Below are 24,630 nucleotides of genomic sequence, written 5' to 3'. Positions count from 1 at the left end.
TGTTTTTTATTTTCTTTGGAAACTGCCAGTCTTATGGTTTTCTTTACTTTTTAATTCGATTTGGAAATCTTTATTTAGGATTTTTATTTCTTTAACTAAACTTATTGTGAATTTCTTCTAAAATTTTGATTTTGGCGCTCTAGTTTCTTCGTGTCTTTGGTTAAAATTGAATTTCCAATAAACGAAACTACTTTCTCAGAAATAAGTCATCTCCGTTCCGCTCATTTACGATCACCATTACCCCCCTCGTAATCTCCTTTCATCACTTGGTTGAATTTGTATTTTGCGGAATCCTTCCCTGCGGGGAGAAGAGGATTAGTATATCGTCTAGGGTTCAACGCCAGTCCACCTACAGAGATGATGGACCATAACAAAAAACAGCTTAACGAAGCTGGGCTTCCGATGGCTCGTCCCATTCTTTGCGGAATACGTTAGAGGGTCATCTTTGACGTCGTAGAACGGTGGCCACATTCTGGGCTGGATTCGGGCGTGCTTCCAACTAGATTCGACGTCGCGCTTGAAGCGAAAGAAGGAGACCTTTACATTCCGCGGCACAAAGCTCAGTTGCCAGGATATTGGATTGGAGGCACTGGTCAAGGCATCTGCCACTTTCTTTATACTAGTGGCAGTATGATTATTTTTCATGGGCTTCACAAACATGATGACGCCTGGCTGGGTTGTCGGCTTGGGAGTCACCGCCTGGATTATAGTGCTTTCCTCCAGAACATTATCAGTGGTTTCATCAGCAATAGCCAATCCTATAACGGTTTGTTTTTATTAAATTTTAAACAATTAATATCTTACCTAAAAGAATTGGTACCACTATTGCTAAAATTGGTTTCATTTTTCAATTCTGTGTGTTGATTACGTTTGTACAATCAATTTTCTTTTGAAATGTAAGCCACACGCCTTCCTTTATGCCTAAAAACTTTTAAAAGATGCTGCTAGGTTTCTCAATGTTTTTTTTTTTTTCAAATTACGCGCCAATCGTTTTGGTATTTTTATACTAAAAACCATTTGAATTTAAGCTATTTATTATTGTATGTGAAAACTCTAATTTGCATATAAAATGAGTTTACATTAAATAATAAAAAAACATTCAAAATTTTAAAAACAATCGTTACAAAACGAACCGGGTAAATGGATAACGGAGAATAAATTGTGTGCACGGATAAATCGTGATTCAAACATATCGATTGTTGGAGGCCATTTCAATGTCTATCGTCTCTAATTCTCCTTCGTGAACGATTGCTTGAACCGAATATCGGATAAGATAATTTGATATCGGATAAGATAGTGGTGGGCTATGATAAAAAAAACATCGTAAATAACATCGATTGTTGGGGGCGAAAAGACCAAAACAAGGCCAGCCAACTCGAGCCCCAACAAGTCCCATCTCTAACTGTCCGTCTCCAACCTCCGCGATTAAAACAGCTGCAGCGCGAAATAACCCGTAAATATTGCCACCGCACGGTTGAATTTAGTTAAAACTCCCGAAAAAACCCCAAATCCGTACACCCCCACCGTCTACGCTGCCGTCGACGCAGGCAGAGCAGCGGCTGAGCAGCGCAGCAGCAGCAGCAACAAGCAGAGGCAGCGAACGCAAAAGCAAACAATTGGATAAGCTTTATTTGCGGGAGCTGTTGCTGTCCAAGAGTTCAGCTCTGAAAGCCAACAATCCCAAGGTCGGATATAAAAAGAAACCTTGTTAAAAAAGCGAAAATCAAGCGCCTTGCTTTATGTTGTTGCTGCCACAGCGCCGCAACGCAGCACTAGTTGCAGCAACAGCAGCAGCAGCGGGTGATCTCGATTCTTTTGCCTCGTTTCTTTGGTCTTTCAGTGTTTTTTTTTCTGTTTTCGTCGCCGGTGAAATGGTGTCGCAGCTCTCTGCTGCAGTCGCTGCCGCTGTCGCTGCCACTGCCTCGGTTGACGTCGCTGCCGGCGCAAAGACCACCGCAGTGGCCATGAGGGGGAAATTTGTTGTTCTGAATTCTGTAAATGTTTACAATGCATTTTAAAAATAAAACAAAAAAAAGTGTCAATGAAAGAAATGAAATTTGTAATTACAGTTTGCTCAAAAATACGTAAAATATGGCCAAGAAAGCTCAAGCCCCTCAAAACAGCTGAGAAAACGAGTCCCAATAAGTAATACTATTATTGCTCAATATAATTCCATTTGTGCTCTTACAAGCTTCCAAAGCAACAACTTAAAAAAGTAAAAAAAATAAATAAATAATTAAAAGAAAGTGACAAACCGAAAGAAAGCAAAGCAAAGCAAAGAGTGAGAAAGAAAGAAAGAAAGAAAGCCAAAAGAAAAGTGCCTAAATCCCCATGTGTTTTCCGCCCAGAAGTTAATTCTCACCTCCTAAGGCGCTTAAAGCCTCTGTCCAGCCCCCCTTCCGGATTCACCTTTAATTAAATATCAAAAAAAAAAAAGAATTAAAATAAAAGCACATGAGTTGGATTAATAGAAGTCAACTGGAATAGGCCGAACCCCTCGCACAGGTCAGTATCGAAACAATTAGGACATATTACCATTCATCAAGATGCGATCAGATCGCCTCGAATCGGTGGAAACCGGTTTCCGCTAAAAAAAATCATTGGAAAATTCAATTAATTTAAATCAATTCCAGAGGAATCCATCCATCCATCTCAACTATGTATTTTCAAGATTGCATAAGATCCAGGGTTATTAAACGAGTTTAAGGCATATCCCATCAGCGCGATAATTCCCATTTAAATTATAGCCTGTCCCGAGCCGATTCTTTATGGATGGAAATTAGTCAAGTGCGATAGCAACTGTTCTACTCGAAATCGGAGGCGCAGTGCCATTAGTCATGGGATCGTATTGGGGCGGGGATTCCAATTATTTACAGTTTAGTCGGTGTAACTAATTTTTATTGTATTTTCCAGTTACCAGGTATTATTATTTTACATAAGAATTTCATTTAATTGAGAGCAAACAAAAGCATTAAAATTCAAATAAAAATTATGATTTACACAAAAAAATTAAATATGCATTTCAGTGAGTGGTTCGAGAGCAACGACTATGTTTATTAATTTACCTTTTTTTATTAAAGGGTTTATGTTTCTGTTTTTTTGTTTAAAATTTAGCTGCAGGCAGCGGGAACCTGAAATCGGCTCAGGGCCCCCCACCTTCCAGAACCCTTTCAGCCTGCCTGTTTCAGGTTTTTTTCGGAAACCCTTAATGGAAAAAATGTTGAGCGGTCTTTTTGTTTTAAACATTTTTGTTTTTTTTTGTCCTTTTCTGCCATAAAATTGCATGTCCAACTTGCTTTTATTTGATTTTTTTTGAGAAAGAGAGTTTATTGCGCGGAATGCTATTTAATAAATTCCATTTTCAGAAACCCCCCCTCTTTGGCTGTCATATTTATTTTCTTTTGTTTTTTGTTTTTTTTCGGGCAATGCAAAATTTTAAAATTCAATTTCGCTCTCGTTACTTCAATTGCATCAAAGGCCAGGCTCTTGGCCAACAAAAGAGGAGGAGTAGGGCGAGTTGGAGGAGGAAATCCTCCTCTGAAATATGAAATATGAACATCCGTAGAAATATGCACGCAACACAACAGACAGCATCCTTTTTGGCGCACACGGCAATTTCATATTTCATTTTCAGATTTATTATTAAATTTTTGGTCTTTTTGGCAAGGAAACTCAAATGCAGTTCGGAGTTGGCTCGAAGCCCCCCCGAGGCGTTTACTGGTACAATAATAAAAGAATAGATAAAAAATAAAAAGAAAGACTTAAGCACCTTAACTCACTTGGCAAAGAAAAGAAAATATATATTTTTTTATAAAAAAAATGGCTCAAGGAATAATGGGAGAAAGAAAAAAGAATTTCCAACTTTGCTAAAAACTAGAAACTTTTTCAACAACGCAACTTTATCTTTTCTTGTCCTGGAACTAGTTCGTAGTTGTTATTGCCGAGAACTTCCGCTAGAGACTGGAGGGGGTCCTTTCCCCGCTTCCAAGCCATGATAAGCGGCACTTTCAATACTTAAAGCCTCCAGCTTGCAACGAAAAATTGGAGGAAAAACTTAAAGAATGGTTCGTTGGGTTTTCTATTTCACTGCAGCCACGCCTACCCTCTCCTCCCTCTCCCCCCCCAAAAAAAAAAACAAGGACACGAGAGCCATAAAAATGTTCCTGTGTGCTGTTTGGAAAACTTTTGAAAACAACTGGCTGCAGAGGGAAAGGACCAGGCACCGGAGCCAGGTGGGGCTGGCTGGCTGGGGGGCGCAACAGGGAAACAAAAGCAACAATGTTCAAGTGCAGGCACTGGTAAAAAATTGTGCAAAAAAAAAATGGAAAAAAAAATACCCATACTACTCTACAAACAACTCTTAAAAGCTTGCACAAGCAAAAATAAGGGAAAAATATAAAATATGAGCGTTGGAAGCAAAGTTCCGCCTCCTTCGCCACCACCTACTCCTCTACGCCTGCAGCTATGTGGCTTAAAAACAAAAACAATGCCATACCATTTCCCACTTTCCACAAAACTGCAAAGAAAAAAAATCAATAAAAATGCGCATAAATAAATTAAAAATAATAGCAATACGAAAAAGGAAGAATCCACTACTATAGAAGAGTTTCCAGACTGTATAATACCTGGTACTTCTCTTAAACTTAAACTTAAAACTTTGGCTTTATTGTTGCCTACTTTTGGGGGTTTTGGAAGAAGCTATCTACATATTTCTCTAATAATACTCCTCTATAATATAGGGTCTATATCGACCTTATATACAATATACCCCTTAACTATACAAACACTGGGTAATAAAACCCCCCAGCCATTTCCCTGGCTCGTTTTTTTTTTGCCACTTTTCAGCTGTAATAAAGTTGTAAAATGTAAACATTTTTTTGTAAATAAATAATGCCAGATATATAATTGGATTGCCCAGAGAATTTCGCACAAAAAACATCATACTACTATAGAGTATTATTGCAGATTTCATCATGAAAGTGATGATCATTATCGGAAATGCTAAACGAGGGCACCACCAAACTATTTAGCGGCGTCTGTCTGATTTGGCATACATAGTATAGTGTGTACTTGATAAAGCGAATTAGCACGAGATCTGGTTCGTGCCATAAACAAATAAACCGAATTATATATTTAGCCAGGCATCTGTCTGGATTTTTCTGGAACTCCAAAGTGCGAGTTCCTTGGGGCTTTCCTCTCCATCTCCAGTTTGTTATCATCGTTCGAGTGTCCGACTTGCGTCACATGCCTGAATAAAAAAAAGTTGTATATTTTAATGAAAACAAATGTCCGCAAAAAGTAAATCAAATCGACTCAGAAACAAGAAGCAACGCCCGACAAATCGGCGAATCACTTAAGCTTGCAAATCGGAATCTTTATATTTTTTTTTTCATTTTTTTTTACATTGTTATTTATTTTATACTTCCCACATTGAGATGCGACCAGAGCTCAGAGATCATGATCGGTGTGTGCGGCGGGTTATCAGGAGCTCCCAGATGAAATAGGTTATCGCCAGCGGCAATCGTTCGATTCACGAGCCTCGAATTTCTGCCTGAAACGGGGTTATTAAAAGAAAATATTTATAAAAATATGTAACACCTTATACTTACTTACTATGTTCAAGAAACGACCTCTAATGATTTCCCCCCCCAACTTTTTTGTCTCTTCCCACAGCTGAGACTGGTATATTATGGAAAAAGCGAAGGCATATATCAAGAATGAACTTCGCGGTGGCAGCCAGCAATCCGAGCCAGCAACCACGCCCACTCCGCCCTCTCCGGCCTCGGCACCGCCTGCTCTGCCAGCTGGAAAGCATCCCTCGTATCCGCCAGCGGAGCTGATGCCCTCGCCGGGAGCAGCAGCTCATCGCACGAGAACGCCCAGCGAACAGTATCACCTGGGCTATCCACCGCATCCTGCCCAGCACTACTATCCGCCGCATATGGCCGGAGCCAAATCGACCGGAAGGGCGTCAGCGCCACCCGACCACCACCAGGTACCCATGACGGTGTGCTTCGTGTGCGGAGGACATGGTGGCTATGAGCCGCAGCCCCTGCGGATCCGGTATAACGCCGAGCGACCGGCAGAGTCGTACTTCCCCTTTCTGGAGCGACACGAGCCGCCGAACGGGGTTCCGGCAGTGGCGCCCGGCCAGGAGTACGTGTGGGCGTGCATGCTCTGCTTCCGGTCCCTCAACGAGCAGTGGGACGCCTACGAGCGGCAGAAGAAGCCGCTGCTGCAGCGCATCTACCACATGAAGCGGGTGGACGGCAAGGGCTACATCGGGGCGGATGTGGCCACCCAGAGCGAGTACGCCGCCCAGGTCCTGGGCCTGAGTGCCGAGCATCTCACCCAGAACGGTGGCCTGGTGGAGGGCCATGATCCCTACGCTTTGCCGCGCCACTACTCGCCGCAACAGCCGCAAGCTCACCTCCAGCACCACCATCTCAGTACCTCGAGAAATGCCTCGCCCTCGCCAAATCCCAGTGCCGCCGGTGGTGGGGACTTCTACCCGAGGAACTCCACCACCCCGTCGAGCAACCACAACCGGTACCTGAGTCGTCCGCAGTCGCGGGACATGCCGGTGGCCTCGCCCACATCCCGACCGCCCAGCGAGCCGCCGGCGGCCCTCAACCGCCAGTCGGGCAGCTACGCCCACCAGAAGTTCAAGCTGAGCTCCTCGGCCACCTCCAACCCACCGCCGGCTGGGTATCCGGGCCAGGCGGCCTACCACCCCGCCCAGTACCAGCAGCTGCAGCAGCAGACGGCCGCCTACCACATGCTCCAGCAGGTGAGCACCGCCGGCGGAGGAGGACCCGGCGGAGAACCATCCTCGCACTACAAGGGCAATCCCTACAGCGCCCTGCCGTCTCCCGGAAGCGGACAACTACCTCCACCGATCCCAAACGCCGACGACGACAACGCAACGGTCCTGGACCTCCGGAACTCCTCCAACTCCAGTGCTCCCCCGCCGCCGGCCGCCCCCCGTAGTGCCAGTGCGGCGTCCACCAGCCAGCCCCAGTCGGAGGTTGGCATCCTGGACCTCTCCATGCCCGACAAGAACTCCATCACGGAGGTCTGCTATGTGTGCGGGGACGAGCAGCGCCGTGGCAGTCTCATGGAGCTGAGCACGGTGAAGCCCCGGGAAACGGGCAGACCCGGCCAGGCGGTGGCCTACTTTCCGCTCTTCAACGAGCAGCATCCGCGACCAGCTCGCTCCCGTCCAAAGGATCCGCGCGGCATGATCCAGGCCTGCCTGCCATGCTACGAGGACCTCATGCATCAGTGGAATGCCCACCAGGTGAGTTAGCAATTCAAATCCGAGGCCGGGAAGTTCTCGGAAAGAATATCAATCTGTCATTGGCATACATGCATATGGAGGAGGGGATTCCAGCCATCCGGTTTGGATGGAGGTTTGCATTTCATCCGAAATGAGGTCGAGGTGGAGATCTCGGGGAGGAAGTTTCCATTATTTAAAAATAAACTATCATTTTAGATTTAAAGTTTAAGTTTTTTCAATAAGAGTATAGAGTTTTATTGAAATTTAAGTCAGAAATTGGTATTCTATAGCCGATGCTTTAATTTAAAACCCAAAACGACGACGTGCAACCATAAAACGTTTGAATATGCAAATAGAAATGTTTATGGAAGCACCCCCCGCGTTGAAAATATTTTGTGAAAATTTCAATATTGTTCACTCTCGCATAAATAATGGAATTCAATGAAAAAAAGTATATATGGATGTATATACATGGATGTATATTGGACGGTTGGCAGGACGAGTCCGCTGCCAGGGGGACCCGGCACCCAGCACACGCTGGGTCTGGAAATAAAGAGGAAATGCAAAACGGCAATAGCAAACATGGCCGAAAATAAAATAACAAATACACAAAAAGGACAATAAAACATGAAAGGAAATTTAACTTGGGCCAAGGCGAAACTTGAATACTCTTACGGTTATATAAAGAATTTAAAAATACAATTTTTGTGCTTCTTTGTTTTATATAGATTGGTGGAGAATCGATCTACGGTTCTTTTAAGGTATTCTTCTTAAGAATCGGTTTCTTATTTCTCGAGACATGGTGTATATGGTCCAGAGATATGGAGCCTAAATTGTGCCTTCATGGGATTTCAGCCTTTTTAAAGGGGAATACCCCAAAAATTTGATAAAAAAGTTAAAATAAAAATTTGATTGACAGTTTTAATGCAGTTTTAAGAAGAATATAAGATTGAACGGTGTACTATTCCATAAAGGTATTCCTTTTGAAAATCCGATTAATTCGAAAAGATATAACCATCACAATAGAAAGAAAGAACTCGCAAAAAAAAAAATGATAAAAATTTGTTTTCTATATTTTGATGCAGACTTATGGAAAATTCATCTAGAATTCGTTTAAGGTATTTCTTTCAAGAATCGGGTAAATATAAGTCAGGATATATGTAGGTTACGCAATGATTCATATTTCCCTCCCCATGCATTTTCCACATTTTGAAGAGGACTCGCAAGAAAAACTGACAAATAATCTTAAAAAAAATTTATTGTCAAATTTTGATGGTAGATTCTGGTAGATTCATTTAAGGTACTCCGCTTAAGAATCGGATAATTATTGCCAAAGATATAGCCTACCCTGGGAGCCAAATTGTCGGTTCTGGCCTTTTCATCATTTTAGAAAAATTTTACAAAAAATTAAAAAAAAAATTTATCCTATGTTTTAATGCAGATAGAGAGAATCGATCTATAATTCGTTTAAGGTACAATTGGTAAAATTCGTTTATCCGCTTAAAAATCGGATAAATATTCCCAAAGATACAGCCATCCCTGTGGGGAATATTGTAGTTTCATATAGTTTTTTTCATTTTCGAAGGAGATACCCTAAAAAAATTGATAAAAAATCAAAAGGTTTGGATGCAGATTTCTGGAGAATTATTCTACAATTCTTATAAGAAGAATTAAGAATCATCAGATTCCACACAAGAATCGGATGACTATTATGGGGAAAAAATATAGCCTTATTATGGGGACCTAGAGTAGGCCGCTACTTCTTTTATATTTCTCAGATATACCTGATTTTAGATCCTAAAGAAAGTCCCTAAGTGTCATAATATTGCAAAAATTAATAATACCCCTTGAAAGAGTATAAAAAAATGGGAAACAAATTCACGAGAGCAGTTTTTCGCGTCGCACGAATCAAAATAAACAAAAATATTGCCACAGCCCCAATGAGGACGATGATGAAGATGGTGTGGCGATCATGATGATGTTGGCGCCACGGAGGTTGACCCGGGGAGTAGGACTCCCGCTCTCCACAGCGCGGACGATTAATCAGTGGGGTCGTAGTCTCTGTCGTCGTCGTCAGCATCCACATACTGGAAACTGAATGGTAAAATGTTATATGTATTCTATAGACCCCCATTCCCCTTGGAAGAGGGCATTATCATCATCATCATCGTCACAACCACGAGCCAGGGACTAGAGGCAGGGTCGGGGGTCAGTTGGGGAACCTCGGGAAGGCGGCGAGTGTTGTGGGAATTTTGACCGCAGGGTCGCTTGTGTTTCTGATTAAATTTTAATAGCTTTCCGCGATTATTTCGCTTCTTTCGTTTTGTTTTTGTATTTTTTGTTATTCTTTCTTTATTGGTGTCTCTTTTTTTTTATGTTTATTTCGATTTTTTATTTCTGAATGCAAAAATGTATTTATAAATTTTGCGAGACGTTGCCCTGCTTTTTGTTAATGATTGGCGGGATGGGGCATTCATGGGGATGTGTTTAGTATTTTAGTTTAATGATTCATTCGATTCTGTTTTATTCAAAAAAATAAGGTTACTATTTAAGTGATAAAGTCATTGCCCTTTTGAGGTTTAATTGTCTGATGAAATAATTAAATTTCAAGCTTTTAAATTAAAGTGGAAAAAAATCAGTATTTTTTCTCTTAAATTTCAATCTCAAATACCCCTTCATTTTTTTCACACGCAACAAAGCCCACAAATGGAAATTAATTTGTAGCACCACCCACTGACCACTTCAGCCCACCACCACCACCCCCTCGGCAGTCGCCCGCCCTCGACACGAAACCAAAACAATTTGAATTTTAAATTCAGAGCAGAAATTTCCAACAAGCTATAAAAATGCAAAATTCACAGCTGCTGGAGCTCTGTCTCTGCCTCAGTCGCTGCCGACGCTAACGCCAACGTCAACGTCAACGTCAACGCTAGCGCAGGCGCTGGTTGCAACTTGGGGAATGCAATGTGTAAAATGCCGGATAAATAATTAAATGCCATTAATTGGAATTGTGTAAATTTCGCAGGAAAAAGTAAAGTCCAAATAAAAATAGCCAGTTTTACGAAATAATAAATAAATAAAAGCAAATAAAATGGCAAATGCTGCAATGCAGTAGGAAACACGAGAGCAGGGGGAGGGAGGGAATGCAGAATGAATAAATAATCAGACTCAAGAGGGGGTGGGTCTAAGGGGACTGTAGGCTGGCGAGACAAATTAATTAAATTTAACCCAGTAAACCATGGAAATTCTCTCTCTTTTGGCCAACAGCCAGAAAACCAAGCCTACCATCCAATGGTCAACCAGCCATTCACCCATCCTCCGGCCACCTTTGAATTCCCATTCAACGGAAAGTGCGAAAAGCAATTTAAATATTTATGCTTTGCATTTTATTTAAAGATCTCGAAGGAATCGAAATTGATTGGTTTGTTTGGCTAAATGCCAAGAGATCCAACAGATCCAAAAATAAACCAAAGCCATAAACTATATCTAAATAAACAAACTCGTATAAACAAATCACAGCAGATACCCCGAATAATGAAAGACAATGGTGGATATGCTTTTCACAATTTCACAGTTTATTTGTTTTTATTTGAAAATAAATATTAATATTATATAAAATAGTTATGATAAATGCTTTGTTTGCTAAAAAAATTCGTAGATTTGTTGTAAGGCATTAAGTGTTTAGTGTAAACCATTTAGGGGGTATCCCCCATCGCTATCTCTCAAAAAACAGGTTTCTCTTTTTTGTTTTAATCATTAAGCTCCACATAAATGTGCAAATGAACTCGACTCGTTTCTCGTTTTTGGTTAAAAATACATTTAAACAATAAATCAAAGTTATGCATGTTTACCCTGGCATTATAAAATTCTCAATAAAACGACTCTCTCAGTTCCCGCGAAATGATGCCGAAATGAAATATATCCTAACAACCCGAGAGAACATTAATTTAGGATGGTTGTGAATGGGGGATCGAGAACAAAAACAGGAAAGGATTGACAACAATGACCTGCGGTATTCCCTTGGCTTTCGCGAATTTCCTGGCCAGCTGCCAAAAAGTTAATAAAAGATACGAGAACCCAGACACTAGAACTGGCTAGAACTGGTTGCCAAAAGCTATGGGTTTATAGGTCAATATTAGACGTCATAATTAAAAAAACATAATAATATTTACTAATCTTGTAAAGCTAATAGATTACCTTTGATTTTGGGTTTGTACTTTCACACATTTTGTTCAAAACATATATGTATAACATTTAAAGCGAGATAATTTTTGGTATAGGCCGATAAATATTAAAAAATATAGTTAGATTCTGGAAAGTAAGAGTTACTTTCTAAATTCATAAAGTGAGATGGTTAGAGCTCTCAATAGAGACTCTCCCGGGTGTAAAAACTATCCCAGACCACAAACTGCTTGCTTTCCGGAAGCGGAATAAACTCCAGACCATCGGCTATGTTGAGGCAGAGTTCGGGTCCGCCGGGCTTCAGGGGATCCCACTTCAGGGGCGCTATAACCTCGCAGTTGGGATCCCCATTGATGGCAAAGGACGTCCACATGCCAATCATCCTTTCTATGGTGCGGTATTCGGGCGAGTCCTTGTCCAGCTTGGTGGAGAGCAGGCCATAGAACAAGTAGGACAGATCGTCCGCGTGGCACACTCCCCTGACCTTTTTACCGCACTGGATGATCCTGTACTGATTGAAGTGGGACGAGTCCATGTCGAATCGATAGAGGTAGGTGGGTGAGGTGGGGGCGTAGGCCAGCCTGGCCAGAAGGGTCCTATGGATGTCGTGCCAGAAATTCTTGATGCTCAGGATGTGCAGGCACTCGTACAGCTCCATGCTGGCCCGCTCGGGATCATCGAAATAGGAGGACTTCAGGCGCCGCACCATCTCGTCCAGCTCGTCCTTGTCGATGGTGTCGCGTATTTTTCGCGGAATTATCGCCTCGAAGGCGCTCAGCATGTGCGAGGGATCCTTCAGGGTGCTCTGGTACGAGAAGAGTCCCTCGAATGAGGTGCCACCAATAATCATGGGAATCTCATTGCCCCAGGCCTGGGAAAGCTGCTCCTGCTGGGGCTTCGGCACCACGCAGTCCTCCCCCACATAGGACTCGATGACGGGACCAAAGGCTATAATCTCGTAGTCCCGTTCCTCCTCCTGAGTGACGATGGCATTGCAGAGGACGGCCAACTTGCTGGCTGGGATCTGCTGGAAGAACTTCAGGATGTCCGCCTCACTATCCAGATTCCCAGAGAAGCCCAACCTCTTGGCCAACCTGGGGGCAGCGTTTCTGTCCTGTTGCGTGGCCCATTCACACAGCGCCGACCCGGACTGGACGATGGCCCGATGAAACAAGCCCCTTGCCTGCTCCGATTGCATAAGGATGTGGGTGGAAGCCGCTCCAGCCGACTCACCCATTAGGGTTATGTTCTCGGGATCGCCATTGAAGCTGGCCACGTTCTCCTTGACCCAGCGCAGGGCCTGTATTTGGTCCTTGAGGCCAGCGTTGCCGGGAACTTTCAGGCTTTCGTCCTTCAGACTGAGAAAGCCCAAAGCCCCCACGCGATAGTTAAGGGTGACTAGGATGACATCATGTTTCATGAAGTAGTCGGGTCCGTAGATTTCACGAGAGGCTCCGCCAATCTGAAAGCCACCCCCGTAAATCCATACCATCACTGGCAGTGGTTGTGGCGACTCGACTTTCTTGGCATACACGTTGAGATACAGACAGTCCTCGGAGCCCTCGGCAGTGGTTGTGATGGCGTTCCGTTGCATCGGCTTGTCCCGGGCATAGGTGCAGTCCCGGACGCCCTTCCAGGCAGTGGGCGGTTGGGGGGCGCGAAAACGCAACTCACCCACAGGTGGTTGGGCGAAGGGGATGCCCTCGAACGAGTAGTAGGTCTCGCCGTCGTAGAAGGTCCTACGCTGCTGGCCCTTCAGCTGGCCATACTTGGTGGCCAGCTCCTTGGTCTTGCCGGTGCTCAGCCTGTACTGGGTAACCTTATGGCCAATGGCTCTGAAAAGGCCGAAAGGGCAGAGGTTATGATGACTCATCGCTGGAGCTTTTATTTTATTTTTTTCACTTACTTGGCGCCCAACTTGAGCTTGTCACCGAAACCCAAAGTCAGATCCATTTCACCCTGTCCTCCCTGTACTTGCAATACTCTGCTACACTCCTCCTATATGTAATATTCTTATTTGTGTATATAGGATGGATATATATATAGGCGTATAAAAATATATATAATCTCCTTTGGCCACAATCTGCCGGCACTTCCAGCCCGCTCGAACGTCAGACACAGACTGAAATGTTTCTGGGCGCTCCAGTAGATGATAAAATTGTTGTTTAGATAGCCGCCACACCCTCAACGGGAATGGGTGGTGGAGCATGGGGTCTATGGGGTGGAGGGCTAGAGGATGATGGGTATGGGCGCTGGTTAGTGGGTGGTGGGTTGACCATAATTACTGTTTTTTTGGACTCACTCATCCCCCTACTCGGGCAGCACCACTTTTGCCCATATGTGGGGATATGTTGATAATAATGGTATGGTAACCCGGCTATCCCTAATTGGAACCCAACATTGGTCTAGATTTTGATACTGAAAGTGATAAGACACAAGTGTCCAGGTGGGGGAAATCAAATATTTATTGCTAATATGGCTACACAGAGATTAAAAAAAGTGCAAATATTAAAAGTACTTATTAAGGTTCTATATAGCTAACAGGTGGCCGTAATGGGTGGTTCAAGAGGTCAGTATTTCGGGAATTACTACCCTCATTCGTTGGGTTTTAAGATCTTTATTAAGGTTAGCTTTATTTAAGGTTAAAAAGGTCTATAGGCTGATTAGATACAGCTACTTGTAGCTTCTATATCTATATCTATGTCTTATCTGTATCTGTATCTGTATCTATATCTATATCTCCCTGCTCTACACAAGAGCTGAAAGCTATAGAATGTCTGTCTGTCACTAATTAAGCCTTACATTGCCATTGAGGCCTTTGGAACTCACTCTGAACTCTTCAACGATGACGTCGACGATGACTTAAGAAGCTGTGTGTGTATGTGGGTGGTTGTGGGTCTTTCCAAGTGTTGCAAGTTCTAGAGGGTTCTGGGGAGAGGTCGTGGGGGTTACGGTCTCCCTGACAACGAGTCTCTTCTCTCTGGTCGCTGTTTGTGCATTAGTTAATGTGATTATTTCACACTTCGTCTGCTTTCAACTAACATTTAATTTGGCTCCAACTTCCCATTCCCCAACTCGTCCAGCGAGCTGGCTTAGATGGTCCTCGTTTGTTTGCTTTGTTTTGTTTCGTTTACTTTGTTTCATTTGTTTGTTTGTTTGTTTGTTAGCCGGTCTGTGTTTGTGTGCGTTTACTTAACTTTTGTTATCGCGCTGACTGACTGACTGCGTTTGTTCTGCCTTAGTCCTGTCCTGTTCTGGGTTTCGGTCTTTAAACACTCCCTCTTAGATTACCTATCTCTTGAAGACTTTATGCAATTTCATTTATTTTAATGTTTCTCCCGAAAATTAAATTCAATTTTCCAGCAAAATGGAAACTGAAAACCCTTTATCCTATAGCCCCTGTATGTCCTGTGTGTCCTGGGTGTCCTGTCTGTTTGTTGTATTCAATTTGGTTTGGTATTTCGCCTACATTGTTTCCGATTTTACTGTTGCCAGGTGGATTATTGGGTCTCTAAGTGTGTCTGAGTGCATCTCCCCCGCATTCTGGACGGGAGTCTTCCTCGGTATAGCCACATTGTGCAGATTCCGTGCCTTGCTTGCCTTGTTGTTGGTGCTGCCATCGACTAAATAAATAAACATTGCAATCTATGTTGGAGAGCATTTGTTGGTTTTGTTGCCGTTTTCTTGTTTGCTCCGCTTTTCAGCACGGCGCCATTGCAATTGCACACTGGCTACGCATTTGTCTATATCTAGGTACAGTGGAGAGTCCTTAAAATGAAACTTAAACTCTAAAATTTTGAAATAATATAAAGTTTCTAACACTATTAAAAATTATAAGAAATCTACTTAAATTATATCAAACTTCTAGATGGATAGTCCTCTATAGTGATGGTTTCCTGTATCTCTAGAATGCCTCTTGCCATGACGACCTCCAAGTGCCTGAGTCTGCTTCTGCTTCTTCATCGTCCTCTTCTCTTTATAGAGTAATGTTTACATGAAGTAGGCAGCGTCTACTTGCCAAAGGTGATGACCCCCGACCCCAGACCCATAGCTCAGCTCCTCCTATCCTTGTCCTAGTTCTCTCTCTAATATTTTTTTTTTTTGCTACAGTTTCCTGTCGTTTTTTGTAGTCAGTTCAGTGTCCAGTTTTCAGGGTTGGCTGCCGTCATAAGAGGAATTTCAGGCAATAAAATTTCAGGCCAAACATTCAATTCAGAGCTGTGGGGTCAATTTGGTATTCAATTCAATTAGACAAGAATGTTTGCTAAAAATCGAAACAAAAAAGTGCACAAATTAATCGATATTGTGTGCGGTTCTTCGAGAGCTTGAATTTGTTAAAGGTGTGTATGTGTGTGATTTTTTTTTTGCAATTTTAAATTGATTTAGTTGGGCAGCATCATAGCTGATGTTTTTGTTCTTAATTGTTGGTTTTTAATTATGGCCTCCCACTTATTTATTGATGGCCCGGCATCGCAATTATAACAAAACAAAAGCAAATATTTGCGTGCGAAATTTTGAGAAATATTCTAATTTATAATTGTGTATCATTAATTAGTGCTATATTTTCTTATTTATTAAATGAATTTATGATGAGGTAGTTTTGGATTTAATTTTTATGGTTCGTTATAATTAAAACTTTGAAATTTTTCTTATAAAAATGGTTAAAGATACTTTATTTAGATACATTTTAGGTTTTTAGAAGATAAAGATACAAAGTCTTAGTCTAGAAATTTTTATTTCTCGAAAAGTAAGGTTAGTTGCATCATAACTGCCTTCCTCCGCCATAAATAAACTTTTCAAGTTTCTGTTTCCGGAACTAGTTCCATTTGCCGCTGCCGCAGTCGCTGTCTCAGCCATTACTGACTGCTCTTTTCATGCCTTTATTTTTTTTATTTTTTGGCTTTGCTTTTTGCGGTGTTTTTGTCTTGCCATTCGCCGCTCCAATTGAATGTGGTTCATGTCGTGCTCCATGGCTCCCTGTCTCCTCCCTGGCTCCGTTTTAGCTTTTCGTAGATTCGCGTCTCTGTCTGTGTGTGTGTGTGTGTGTGTGCGTGTGAGCTCCCCACGAAGCCGGCGTTGGCGTCGCTGCCGGCTGAGTCGTTTGTTTGTTTGCGTTTGTTTTAGCTGCCCCCATATTGTCGTGGGGGCTGGATGGCTTTGCTGCTGGCTGGCTGGTGTTGGGTGCTGTGCCACCATTTGCCTTCTGCCTTTGCTTTGTTTTCTTGCGGGCCACAAGAACGAAAGCCAACAACAACAATAACAATAAGAACTACTACAGCGACAACAAGGCGCAGGGCTCTATCAGCGGGCAGAGCAGTTGACGGAGCAGCCGGCGCCGACGCCTCGCCTCTGGTCTGTGTGTGTGTGTGTGTGTGTGTGTGGTGGAGCTGCGGAGCGCTCGATCCGTTCTCGCCGTCACTTCGTCAGTCGCCGTCGGCCGAGGCGGCCATTCCATCGCATTCATCGCAGTTTAGTTCAGTCGCGCGATTTTCAATCTCAATTCGCAATTGTTTATTGCCCAGGCGGCTCATCATATATGTACATACGTTTGAATGTGTGGGTGAGGGTGCTCGTGTCGGTGTTATCAAAACGGCAAATTGCGGCAATCACTTGCTCTCCTTCTTACTATACATATGTATGTGTGTGTGTGTTTGTTTGTGTTTTCGTGCCCTGGGCGCATAAAATCAAAATTGATAAATGCACAACTGGCAATAAAGTGTAACAACAACAACAACAATAATAACAAAAACAAGCTGAAGACGAAGAAGAAGAATAAATAACAGCAAATCCAGCAAAAATGTCGTGTGCGAGATTGTGTTAATAATAAAAGCAAACAAAAGTCACGGCTGTCAAAGCAGTTCAATGTCTCACTACATATACACATATCTCGCTTACACTCCCACTCTCTTGCCAATATCTCCTCCCCTCCCCCCCAGTACAGTAGCCGGTAACGGTGGCAGTGCTCTAAAAAACTGGTTTTTCAAAAAAAAAAACAAAAAAAGCCAACAACAAGTTAACGACGCCGCGTCTGTTTAAAAACATAACGTCGAAAATTGTTGCCCTTTTCCAGTTAGTTAATCGCCCGGAATCGGAATCATCATCCTCGGCTCCAACGCCACACCAAACAACAACAAGAACAACAGCAAAAGGTGTCGCTAGTTAGAGATGAGCGCGTGAATACCGATAATTGCATTGTGATGCGCACTATGTGGCGTATGAGTCATATTTCTTGCGAGTATCTCTCAGATTGTTTACTCGAGCGTGTGTGTGTGTGTGTTCGCTAATCAAATTGTTGGAAGGCATTTCAATGATTTTCATACGGGAACTAATAAACGAAACCGCTACCAGCAGCAATAATTTCAGCAATTAATCCAATTTAAAGCAGTTGAATCGGTTCAGTTCAGTAAATAACCCGTATTATCAAAACAGTTACGGGTGACATCATTAAAGTTAATAATTGGTAGAAAAGTGTATGAAAGAGGAGGCACTTGATGATATTTCCGATTAACAAATGTCTCAAGAGCGCCATATAAATCGCTAAATTATAAATAAACTTGAAAGTAGAGGCATAAATATAAATTCATATATTTTAATCTACCAGAAAGTACCTCAAGATAAAGCCACAAATTGAAACTCTACTACCTATGCGATAACCGAACCGAGAATGTGACTTAATTAGCGCTAAGGAGTGCTACTACATACTACCATCCCTAAAGTCAAGGGGGTCAAGTTTTTTTTTTTTTTGTGGTTATTGTTCACTGTATCTTAACCTGTCAGCAAGGTGGCAGAGCCATTAAGTTGCCCCCAGTCTTTATGTATGCTTGTATGTATGTATGAGTGTATCTGTGTGTGTGTTTTAAGTTGAAGTACAAGTACAAGTACACGACTTTAACAACTGAGGCGCAAGTCAAGAGCAGCAACAAAGCAACTACCGTTTCACTTTGCGAGTTTTTAAACACGCGCGATATTTTCTTGCCCTCTCCTCCCTACAAGAGTATGTGTGTGTGTGTGTGTTTGTGTTTGTTCGCGTGTACCGTTCTATAAATAAACCCACCGTTTCATGTGCAATTCTTCTCCCCCTGGGTCTTCTGCCACTTCTTCCTGCCGGATAGAAAAAGAATGTTGGTTTTTTTTTCCTTATCGGTTATTTAATGTGATTTATTTTGCGTGCAAATGTTGATTTATATCAGCCCCCAAACCACTAACCAGTAACCAGTAACCAGTAACCAGTTACCAGTAAGAGCCAAACAATGCCCCAACTCGATACTCTTTGGCACGCACATGTACACTTAAGTGGGTCAAAAAAATAATTGGCACGCCCTCTTCCTAACCCCAACCGCATACTAGCCCGACACTCGTCCTTGTCTGCAGTGGGCTTCCCACATTGACCCACTTGGGTGGGCTGTCTGCCTTTTACAGTTACAGTCTCAGTTCGGCCCAAGGTCGAGTTTTTCACTTCCATTACCGAGTGCTCCACTCTCTGTTTTGTGGATAATCCAATCAATTTTTAACGACCTGTCGTGCGATGAGGTATCAGCTTTAGAAATGCATAATTTAAGGGCTATTCATGGCATAACTCAATTATAAGGAACAACTATTGGAACTTTAAATAAGTATTAGTTTGTAATTGTTTTTTAAAATCTTGGTAGTTCTCGTAACTCTCTAATTATTACCCGTTGTTAGGGCTTTACTTTCACTTGAGTGCGAAGCCTATTGTAGCCCCGTTGTTATGGTTATCAGGTGCTACGCCTCTCGCACGAGCTTCAATTGATTGTGGGCTGGCTGGAATAATACCGTATACCGGGGGGAGGTGGTATACCCAGGGGCACTACTCCATGTCGAGAGGTGTCGACACTCGTATTCACGCGAATTGTATTCTCACCGTGCGGGCCATTTGTGGCACTCGGTGTCGTCCGCCATTCAGTTGCCATTGGCAGAGCAACAGGTGAACTCTGGCTAGAAGATAGTACTATATTTCCCTAACAATTTCTCTCTGTGCACCGGCATGTTGGCAAGTTGCATGTAATGCATAATTAGTTTACCTCTTAATCCGGACCGTTGATCGCGTGTGATGGGGGAATTTGAGTGAAGTGCTGCCCCCGGATGCATCTGTATCTTCATGAGCGTCACGTTTGCGTTTCATCCACGCCCAAGTGCACACCGCAACCATTCTCGTTAATATCGGTTTCAATTAAACTTAATTTCTATCGTGTCGTAATTAAGGTGCCACACAAAGACCAACCAAAGGAGTTCTATAATTAACCCAACAACAGAAAACACCAGTAACAGTGTTAATACCATAAGAAGTGATTCATTCAGACTCAATTGAAAATAATTGAGCAATTGAAATGCTGTGAAAAATGATCCATATTTGTGCAATTAACGAAAATACAAAGCATTTGAGTGCTCAGTGATTCCAAAAATGGCTCAAAACCTCACCATGTTGTCCGGTGATGGCAGTTCAAGCCAAAATAACAAAAATAGCAGCAACAATAATGCCAATGAAAACAGCAACAGCAGCAATACGTCGGTTAACTTTAAGCCAAAGGATACCAATGGCTGGAAGGACTACAAGAAACTGAAAACGTATCTCATACTCAAGGACCAGCAGAGTGAAAAGGTAAACTGGTTATAGAACTTTGGTTCTTTGAGGCAACTATCACGATTCAATCAATCAATAGTGACCTAAATTATGGCCAAAGCAAATAATTAATAAAAACTTGTAGATAAATAAAGCAAAGTCGACATAATCCCTGGAAATGGGGGACAAAAAAAAGAACATTCATTAATTAGCCAAGTTAAGGGGCTTATTTATAATATATGCTCTTTAAAAAGTGTCTAAAAGTTACAAACATTCCACCCACTTTCCATCACTTTGTGTCTATAATTAACAAAACAAACGGCACAAAAGTTATGAAAGAACCACAAAAAAAAAACACAAAAAAGTTCTTCACAAAAAGTTATTAAACGGTCATGACCCCCATTCTCGAAATGCTTATCAGGCAGAGCATGAAAAGCCCCAAACAAACAACCAAAAAAAAATGAGAAGAGGGGGAAAAGCCGGCAGAGGAGAATTGAGGTCTAAAGAGTTTTATTTTCAAGGGGGTTGGGAGAAAACAAAAAAATAAAAAAAGTATAATAAAGTCAACGAGAGCGAACATACAAAAAATATTACAAACTTGTTTTTCCACAAAAAAGCCCGGCCGGCCGACTGCCGACTGCCGACTTGTAAGTGGGCGTGCCAGTGCCACATCACAGAAGCAGGAGACGCCACATGGATCAATAAATATAGATGACATGGCACTGTCCAGATTGATGTGATGCGATGTGCTGTATATGTACGCGCCGCATGACAAGGCAAACAAACAGAATGGAAACAGACACGGATACATGAACGCACATAAATACTTGCCACCTCTACCGTAGTTATAGATACGCGTCCGACTGTCCGTCTGTCCGCTTGTCCGTTTGTCCGTCCCTTTGTATCTGGAAGTTCTGGCCCTGTCTTGCCTTCAGTTGTGTAATCAAAATGCGCGCCGCCTATCAATGTCAGAAAATCTGACACAATGATATACGAAAAGTAAACAAACAATTAAATATACTTAGTGCCTAATAAAATAAATTTATGCTCGGAATCAGACTTCTAATCTGACGGGCAGCTGCCCAGAAACAAAGGCTTCTTTGGAGATGCCTTAGATACATAATTTCAAGCAAGTATTCCTCGCAAAAAGATTTGCCAAAAATTATGCAAATAATGTGAGAGAACCTACTGGTCGTATACGTAATATGGCAACTGGCACTTGTCGGTTGAGGGGGCGGTCTTGGGTATCCCCCGGGGGCCTTACATATAGGATTATTAATTTGTATAAACACAGATGACGTCTGACAATGAAGAGCAGCGCCGGGGGGTAGAGTTCATCCTCCTCCCTCCCGTCCCACATGTCGTATACGCAACGTGCCATTGTTTTTCAAGGGAAATGACAGCTACGAGGCGGAAACTGTTGTTTACAGGTGCCATCCCTCATAACCGAATGATTGAATAGAATTTAACTTTCAATAAAATGGGAATTCTATAAAAATATACGGATGGAAACCGTGGATTTTCTGGGTCATGGGTATTCATTGTAGAATTCTTTAGTTAATCTGGTGGCTTAAAAAAAAGCCCAATTGGTAATCCATTGACTATATTAAGCGGCTTTTTTCTATAAACCGATTTCTACTGGTTGCATCACGAAATGTTTTATTCATACATGTGTCAGGCTGCCCATCAACACAGATGTAATTCGTCAATGTCAATTATAGAAGATATAGATAGATAGATTCTTAAAAAAAGAGTAGGCATAATAGCTATTAAGATTGGAATATTTGTTTGACGACACATGTCTTGGGTTTATTGGCACATCGTTAAGGTCGTCACCGCACCTTCGACTTAACAGTTGTTTGCTAAAATCCCAGCTTTGTTAATCGATTTTAAATAGAACCGTATTTGTGGATATCACACCTCCGTTGTTGTTTCTATGGAGCGGTGTAATCATCACTTATATAAGGATGCTAACTGAATCTGCAAATTTCCGGATAAGTGACTAATAAGACTCTATTTTCCAGGCCTCTCACAAACCGGAATCGGAGCGATCCTATCAGTTGCGAAAACGCTCCACGCCCGCAGCCGAGAGAACCACCTTCGTCTGCTACACCTGCGGCTCGGACACGCCCTCCTCCCAGCTGCGTCTGGTCTACTGCTGTCCGAATGCCGAGCGGGAACCCTACTACTCCTTCATCAAGACCATGGTAGCCTACAAGAACGCTAGTCCCATCAGTCCGCAGGGTAAGTGCTTGAGGTACACACAGTTTGTCTCACCAACTAATGCCATTCGTATCCTCCCCACCAGGCATGGTCCAAGTCTGCTCTGCCTGCAATGAGAAGCACAGCAGCCAGGCGGAAGGTGGTCCGCCTCCGGCTGCCCACTCGAGTGCTTCGCCCAGTATTGGACACGCGCTGGAAGCGACCTCGGCGATGTACAATTCCAGCGGAGCTATAGCCGGCAACAGTGTCGCACCGTTTGGGGGCCGCAATTCCCCATCGGAGAAGTCCCTGGCGAATTCAGATTCCACGAGTAACGTGCGGTTTAGGGTAAGGAGTCCGCCGATAACTGCCTGGTCGCAGTTTAGGGAAATCAGTGGAGGTGCTCGAGGAACAAAATGCTGAATGAAACCAATTGTTACCGGTTCGTTTGAGTGGAATAGGCAGGCAGGCAGGCAGGCCATTTCACAGATGACGACGACGCAGTCCAATAGATCGATTGTCAATATCAATTTGTATTTGAGCAGGGGTACCCTGCTACCCTCTTCTAATGGGATTTTTAATTTCCCAGCACCATAAATAATCCAATCTGTATATACTGTACTCTATATATATGATGGTCGGTTAAGTGCGCAAACATGGAAATTTACAACGAGACTGCGCGGCAGATAATAGTACGAATATGATGTACGAATATAGGAAAAACAATGATTGCACTTATTACACCCCGAACGGATCGGATGGGATCGCTTGGGTCAGTAGCAGTGGCACTCTCGAGGCACTGCGATAACATTGCTCACATTTCCAGCGATTAGCTGGCCCCCGCTTGCCCAAGTGGTATGTGAGCGATAACCCCAATGATCCAAGCCCCATTCAACTACGGTCTGTCTGGGCGTGGGCATATAGTCCGACGTACAGGCCACGTACAGATCACTGCAGATGGTTCACGACCTGAAATTGTTGAGTAATTCATTCGAGTTTGAAGTCAGAAGGCCGTTGTGGCCGATGTAGAGTGATAGAAAGTCGGCTTATCAGTCAGTCGGTGGATCGGTCGGGGGGACTAGCGCTAAAATGAATTCGATCGTCACTATATGTTAACCAATTTGAGTCAACAAATTGTGAGATTAGATAGCCCGTGTAGCCCACGGCAGCTCTGCATGCTCTGCCACTGCCTCGCGGGTCTGGGAAGGGGCTCTGTAGGCAAATAAATATAGAGCAAGTATAGTATAGTATAAACCCAAAATGAAATTATCGCATAAGCTGGACGGGCAATAAAAACTGGGTAAACTTGGTTCAGTCCGACTGGGTTTTATTCTTTATTTTGTCTGTTGGTTTAAGGCATCTGCTTTTAACCGGTTTACTTGGCTATCTCTACAATACTACTTAAGGTTTTTTTTTTTATATTTATTGCCAGCTGTTGGTAGCGTCTTAATTTTGTTTATTTTTGTTTTTTAGTTTTGTTGTGACTTTTATTCCTCTTCTTTCCTAATTTGAAATCTTTCAGCGTTTTGCCCGTGTTCGAGACAATTGAAAGACTTGTCGTCGCCCCGCTCGTAAATTATTAGACATCGCCGTTGGTCTTTTGCTCTTTATTGCTGTTTATTTTCGCATATATTTAGAAATATATATATGGTCTTCTGTTTAGATTTACGAAGTCGCGCATAGTAGATACTTTTGTTTAATCTTCCAATGTTTGTTGACTATTTGTTTAGCTTAATTTGTCTTAAAGTGTTTTCTTTTTCTGTGTCTCGGGTGATTTACGGTTCTGTTCTGAGGTGATTTCCTGTGTGGTTTTTTTTTGACTCTATTGATATTAGTTAAATATTTAAGAAGAAATAAGCTGAAAGTAATAATCCAAAGCCTTGACAAAGTTGACTTAAATGTTAGGGTGGTATTTTTATATTCCTTAGTATTATGATGACTTAATATTTTAAAACTTAACTAGATTCTTCCAAACAAAATTCAGACAAATTGGATGATTTTAAGAAAAGTTATAGACCTTTTAGTCTGCTTCCCTAAAGGTGACTCGTTCTTAAGCACTCAAAAGTAGGCAACAAAAGTTCTTATACTTTGCTTTAAAAGAGTAGAGTACCGGGTATCACACAGTCTGGAAACTTTCTGTCTCTATTCTTTTCTAAGCAATTGCCAAATGTTTCTTTTTCTCAGTTTTTTTTTTGGGGTAATTGTTTGACATTTGTCTGCTGTGTTGTCTTTGATTAAACAAAAGTCATCTGTTTGCCGAGCGTGTGCGTGGATAATAAGCAAAATTCCAACAATAATTTATCTTTGAACAGGTGCCCCGTCTGCCCCCAAGGCGTATGCTCTATTTTCTATACGATATAATGCAGTATGCTCTCTATATATCTCT

At 42.5% G+C, this 24,630-nt stretch overlaps 3 protein-coding genes across 6 annotated transcripts in view; 1 reads left to right on the top strand and 2 right to left on the bottom strand.

The window, feature by feature from the left end:
• Positions 1-21: 21 nt before the first annotated feature.
• On the bottom strand, positions 22-946 carry LOC138926048 (uncharacterized). Its single transcript, XM_070278416.1, has 3 exons — positions 805-946; positions 354-758; positions 22-298 (listed from the first exon to the last, which is right to left on the bottom strand). The coding sequence occupies exons 1-3, from the start codon at positions 842-844 to the stop codon at positions 222-224; spliced, it is 522 nt and encodes a 173-aa protein (XP_070134517.1). The 5' UTR covers positions 845-946; the 3' UTR covers positions 22-221.
• A 1,417-nt stretch (positions 947-2,363) lies between these two features.
• Positions 2,364-24,630, top strand: part of px (plexus) — a 60,850-nt gene continuing 38,583 nt past the window's right edge. For 2 of the 4 annotated variants that reach the window (XM_017235215.3, XM_017235214.3), the window contains exons 1-4: positions 2,364-2,505; positions 5,674-7,300; positions 22,067-22,286; positions 22,351-22,592. In XM_017235215.3, coding sequence (XP_017090704.2) covers positions 5,690-7,300; positions 22,067-22,286; positions 22,351-22,592 — 2,073 coding nt within the window. In that variant the 5' untranslated portion in view covers positions 2,364-2,505; positions 5,674-5,689. Of the gene's footprint in view, positions 2,506-5,673; positions 7,301-16,882; positions 17,097-19,684; positions 20,082-22,066; positions 22,287-22,350; positions 22,593-24,630 lie in introns of those variants that run through there. The other 2 variants (XM_017235217.3, XM_017235216.3) reach the window with 2 other exon arrangements.
• Positions 10,834-13,575, bottom strand: gas (gasoline). The gene is made up of 2 exons (XM_017235224.3): positions 13,368-13,575; positions 10,834-13,296 (listed from the first exon to the last, which is right to left on the bottom strand). Exons 1-2 carry the CDS (start codon positions 13,412-13,414, stop codon positions 11,643-11,645), a joined length of 1,701 nt encoding a protein of 566 aa, XP_017090713.1. The 5' UTR covers positions 13,415-13,575; the 3' UTR covers positions 10,834-11,642.

The sequence above is a fragment of the Drosophila bipectinata genome, chromosome 2R (genome assembly GCF_030179905.1).
Source record: "Drosophila bipectinata strain 14024-0381.07 chromosome 2R, DbipHiC1v2, whole genome shotgun sequence".
NCBI classification, from domain to species: domain Eukaryota; kingdom Metazoa; phylum Arthropoda; class Insecta; order Diptera; family Drosophilidae; genus Drosophila; species Drosophila bipectinata.
This window is presented reverse-complemented; position numbering and strand designations above follow the sequence as displayed.

Bases quoted from the DNA above. Each gene is read 5' to 3' on its own strand.
- LOC138926048 (XM_070278416.1), bottom strand. From the start codon at position 844: ATGAAACCAATTTTAGCAATAGTGGTACCAATTCTTTTAG. The intron at 759-804 runs GTAAGATATTAA...AAACCGTTATAG, and splicing joins AGTGGTACCAATTCTTTTAG to GATTGGCTATTGCTGATGAA. The intron at 299-353 runs GTAGGTGGACTG...TTCTCCCCGCAG, and splicing joins TGTTATGGTCCATCATCTCT to GGAAGGATTCCGCAAAATAC.
- gas (XM_017235224.3), bottom strand. From the start codon at position 13,414: ATGGATCTGACTTTGGGTTTCGGTGACAAGCTCAAGTTGGGCGCCAA. The intron at 13,297-13,367 runs GTAAGTGAAAAA...CGGCCTTTTCAG, and splicing joins AAGCTCAAGTTGGGCGCCAA to AGCCATTGGCCATAAGGTTA.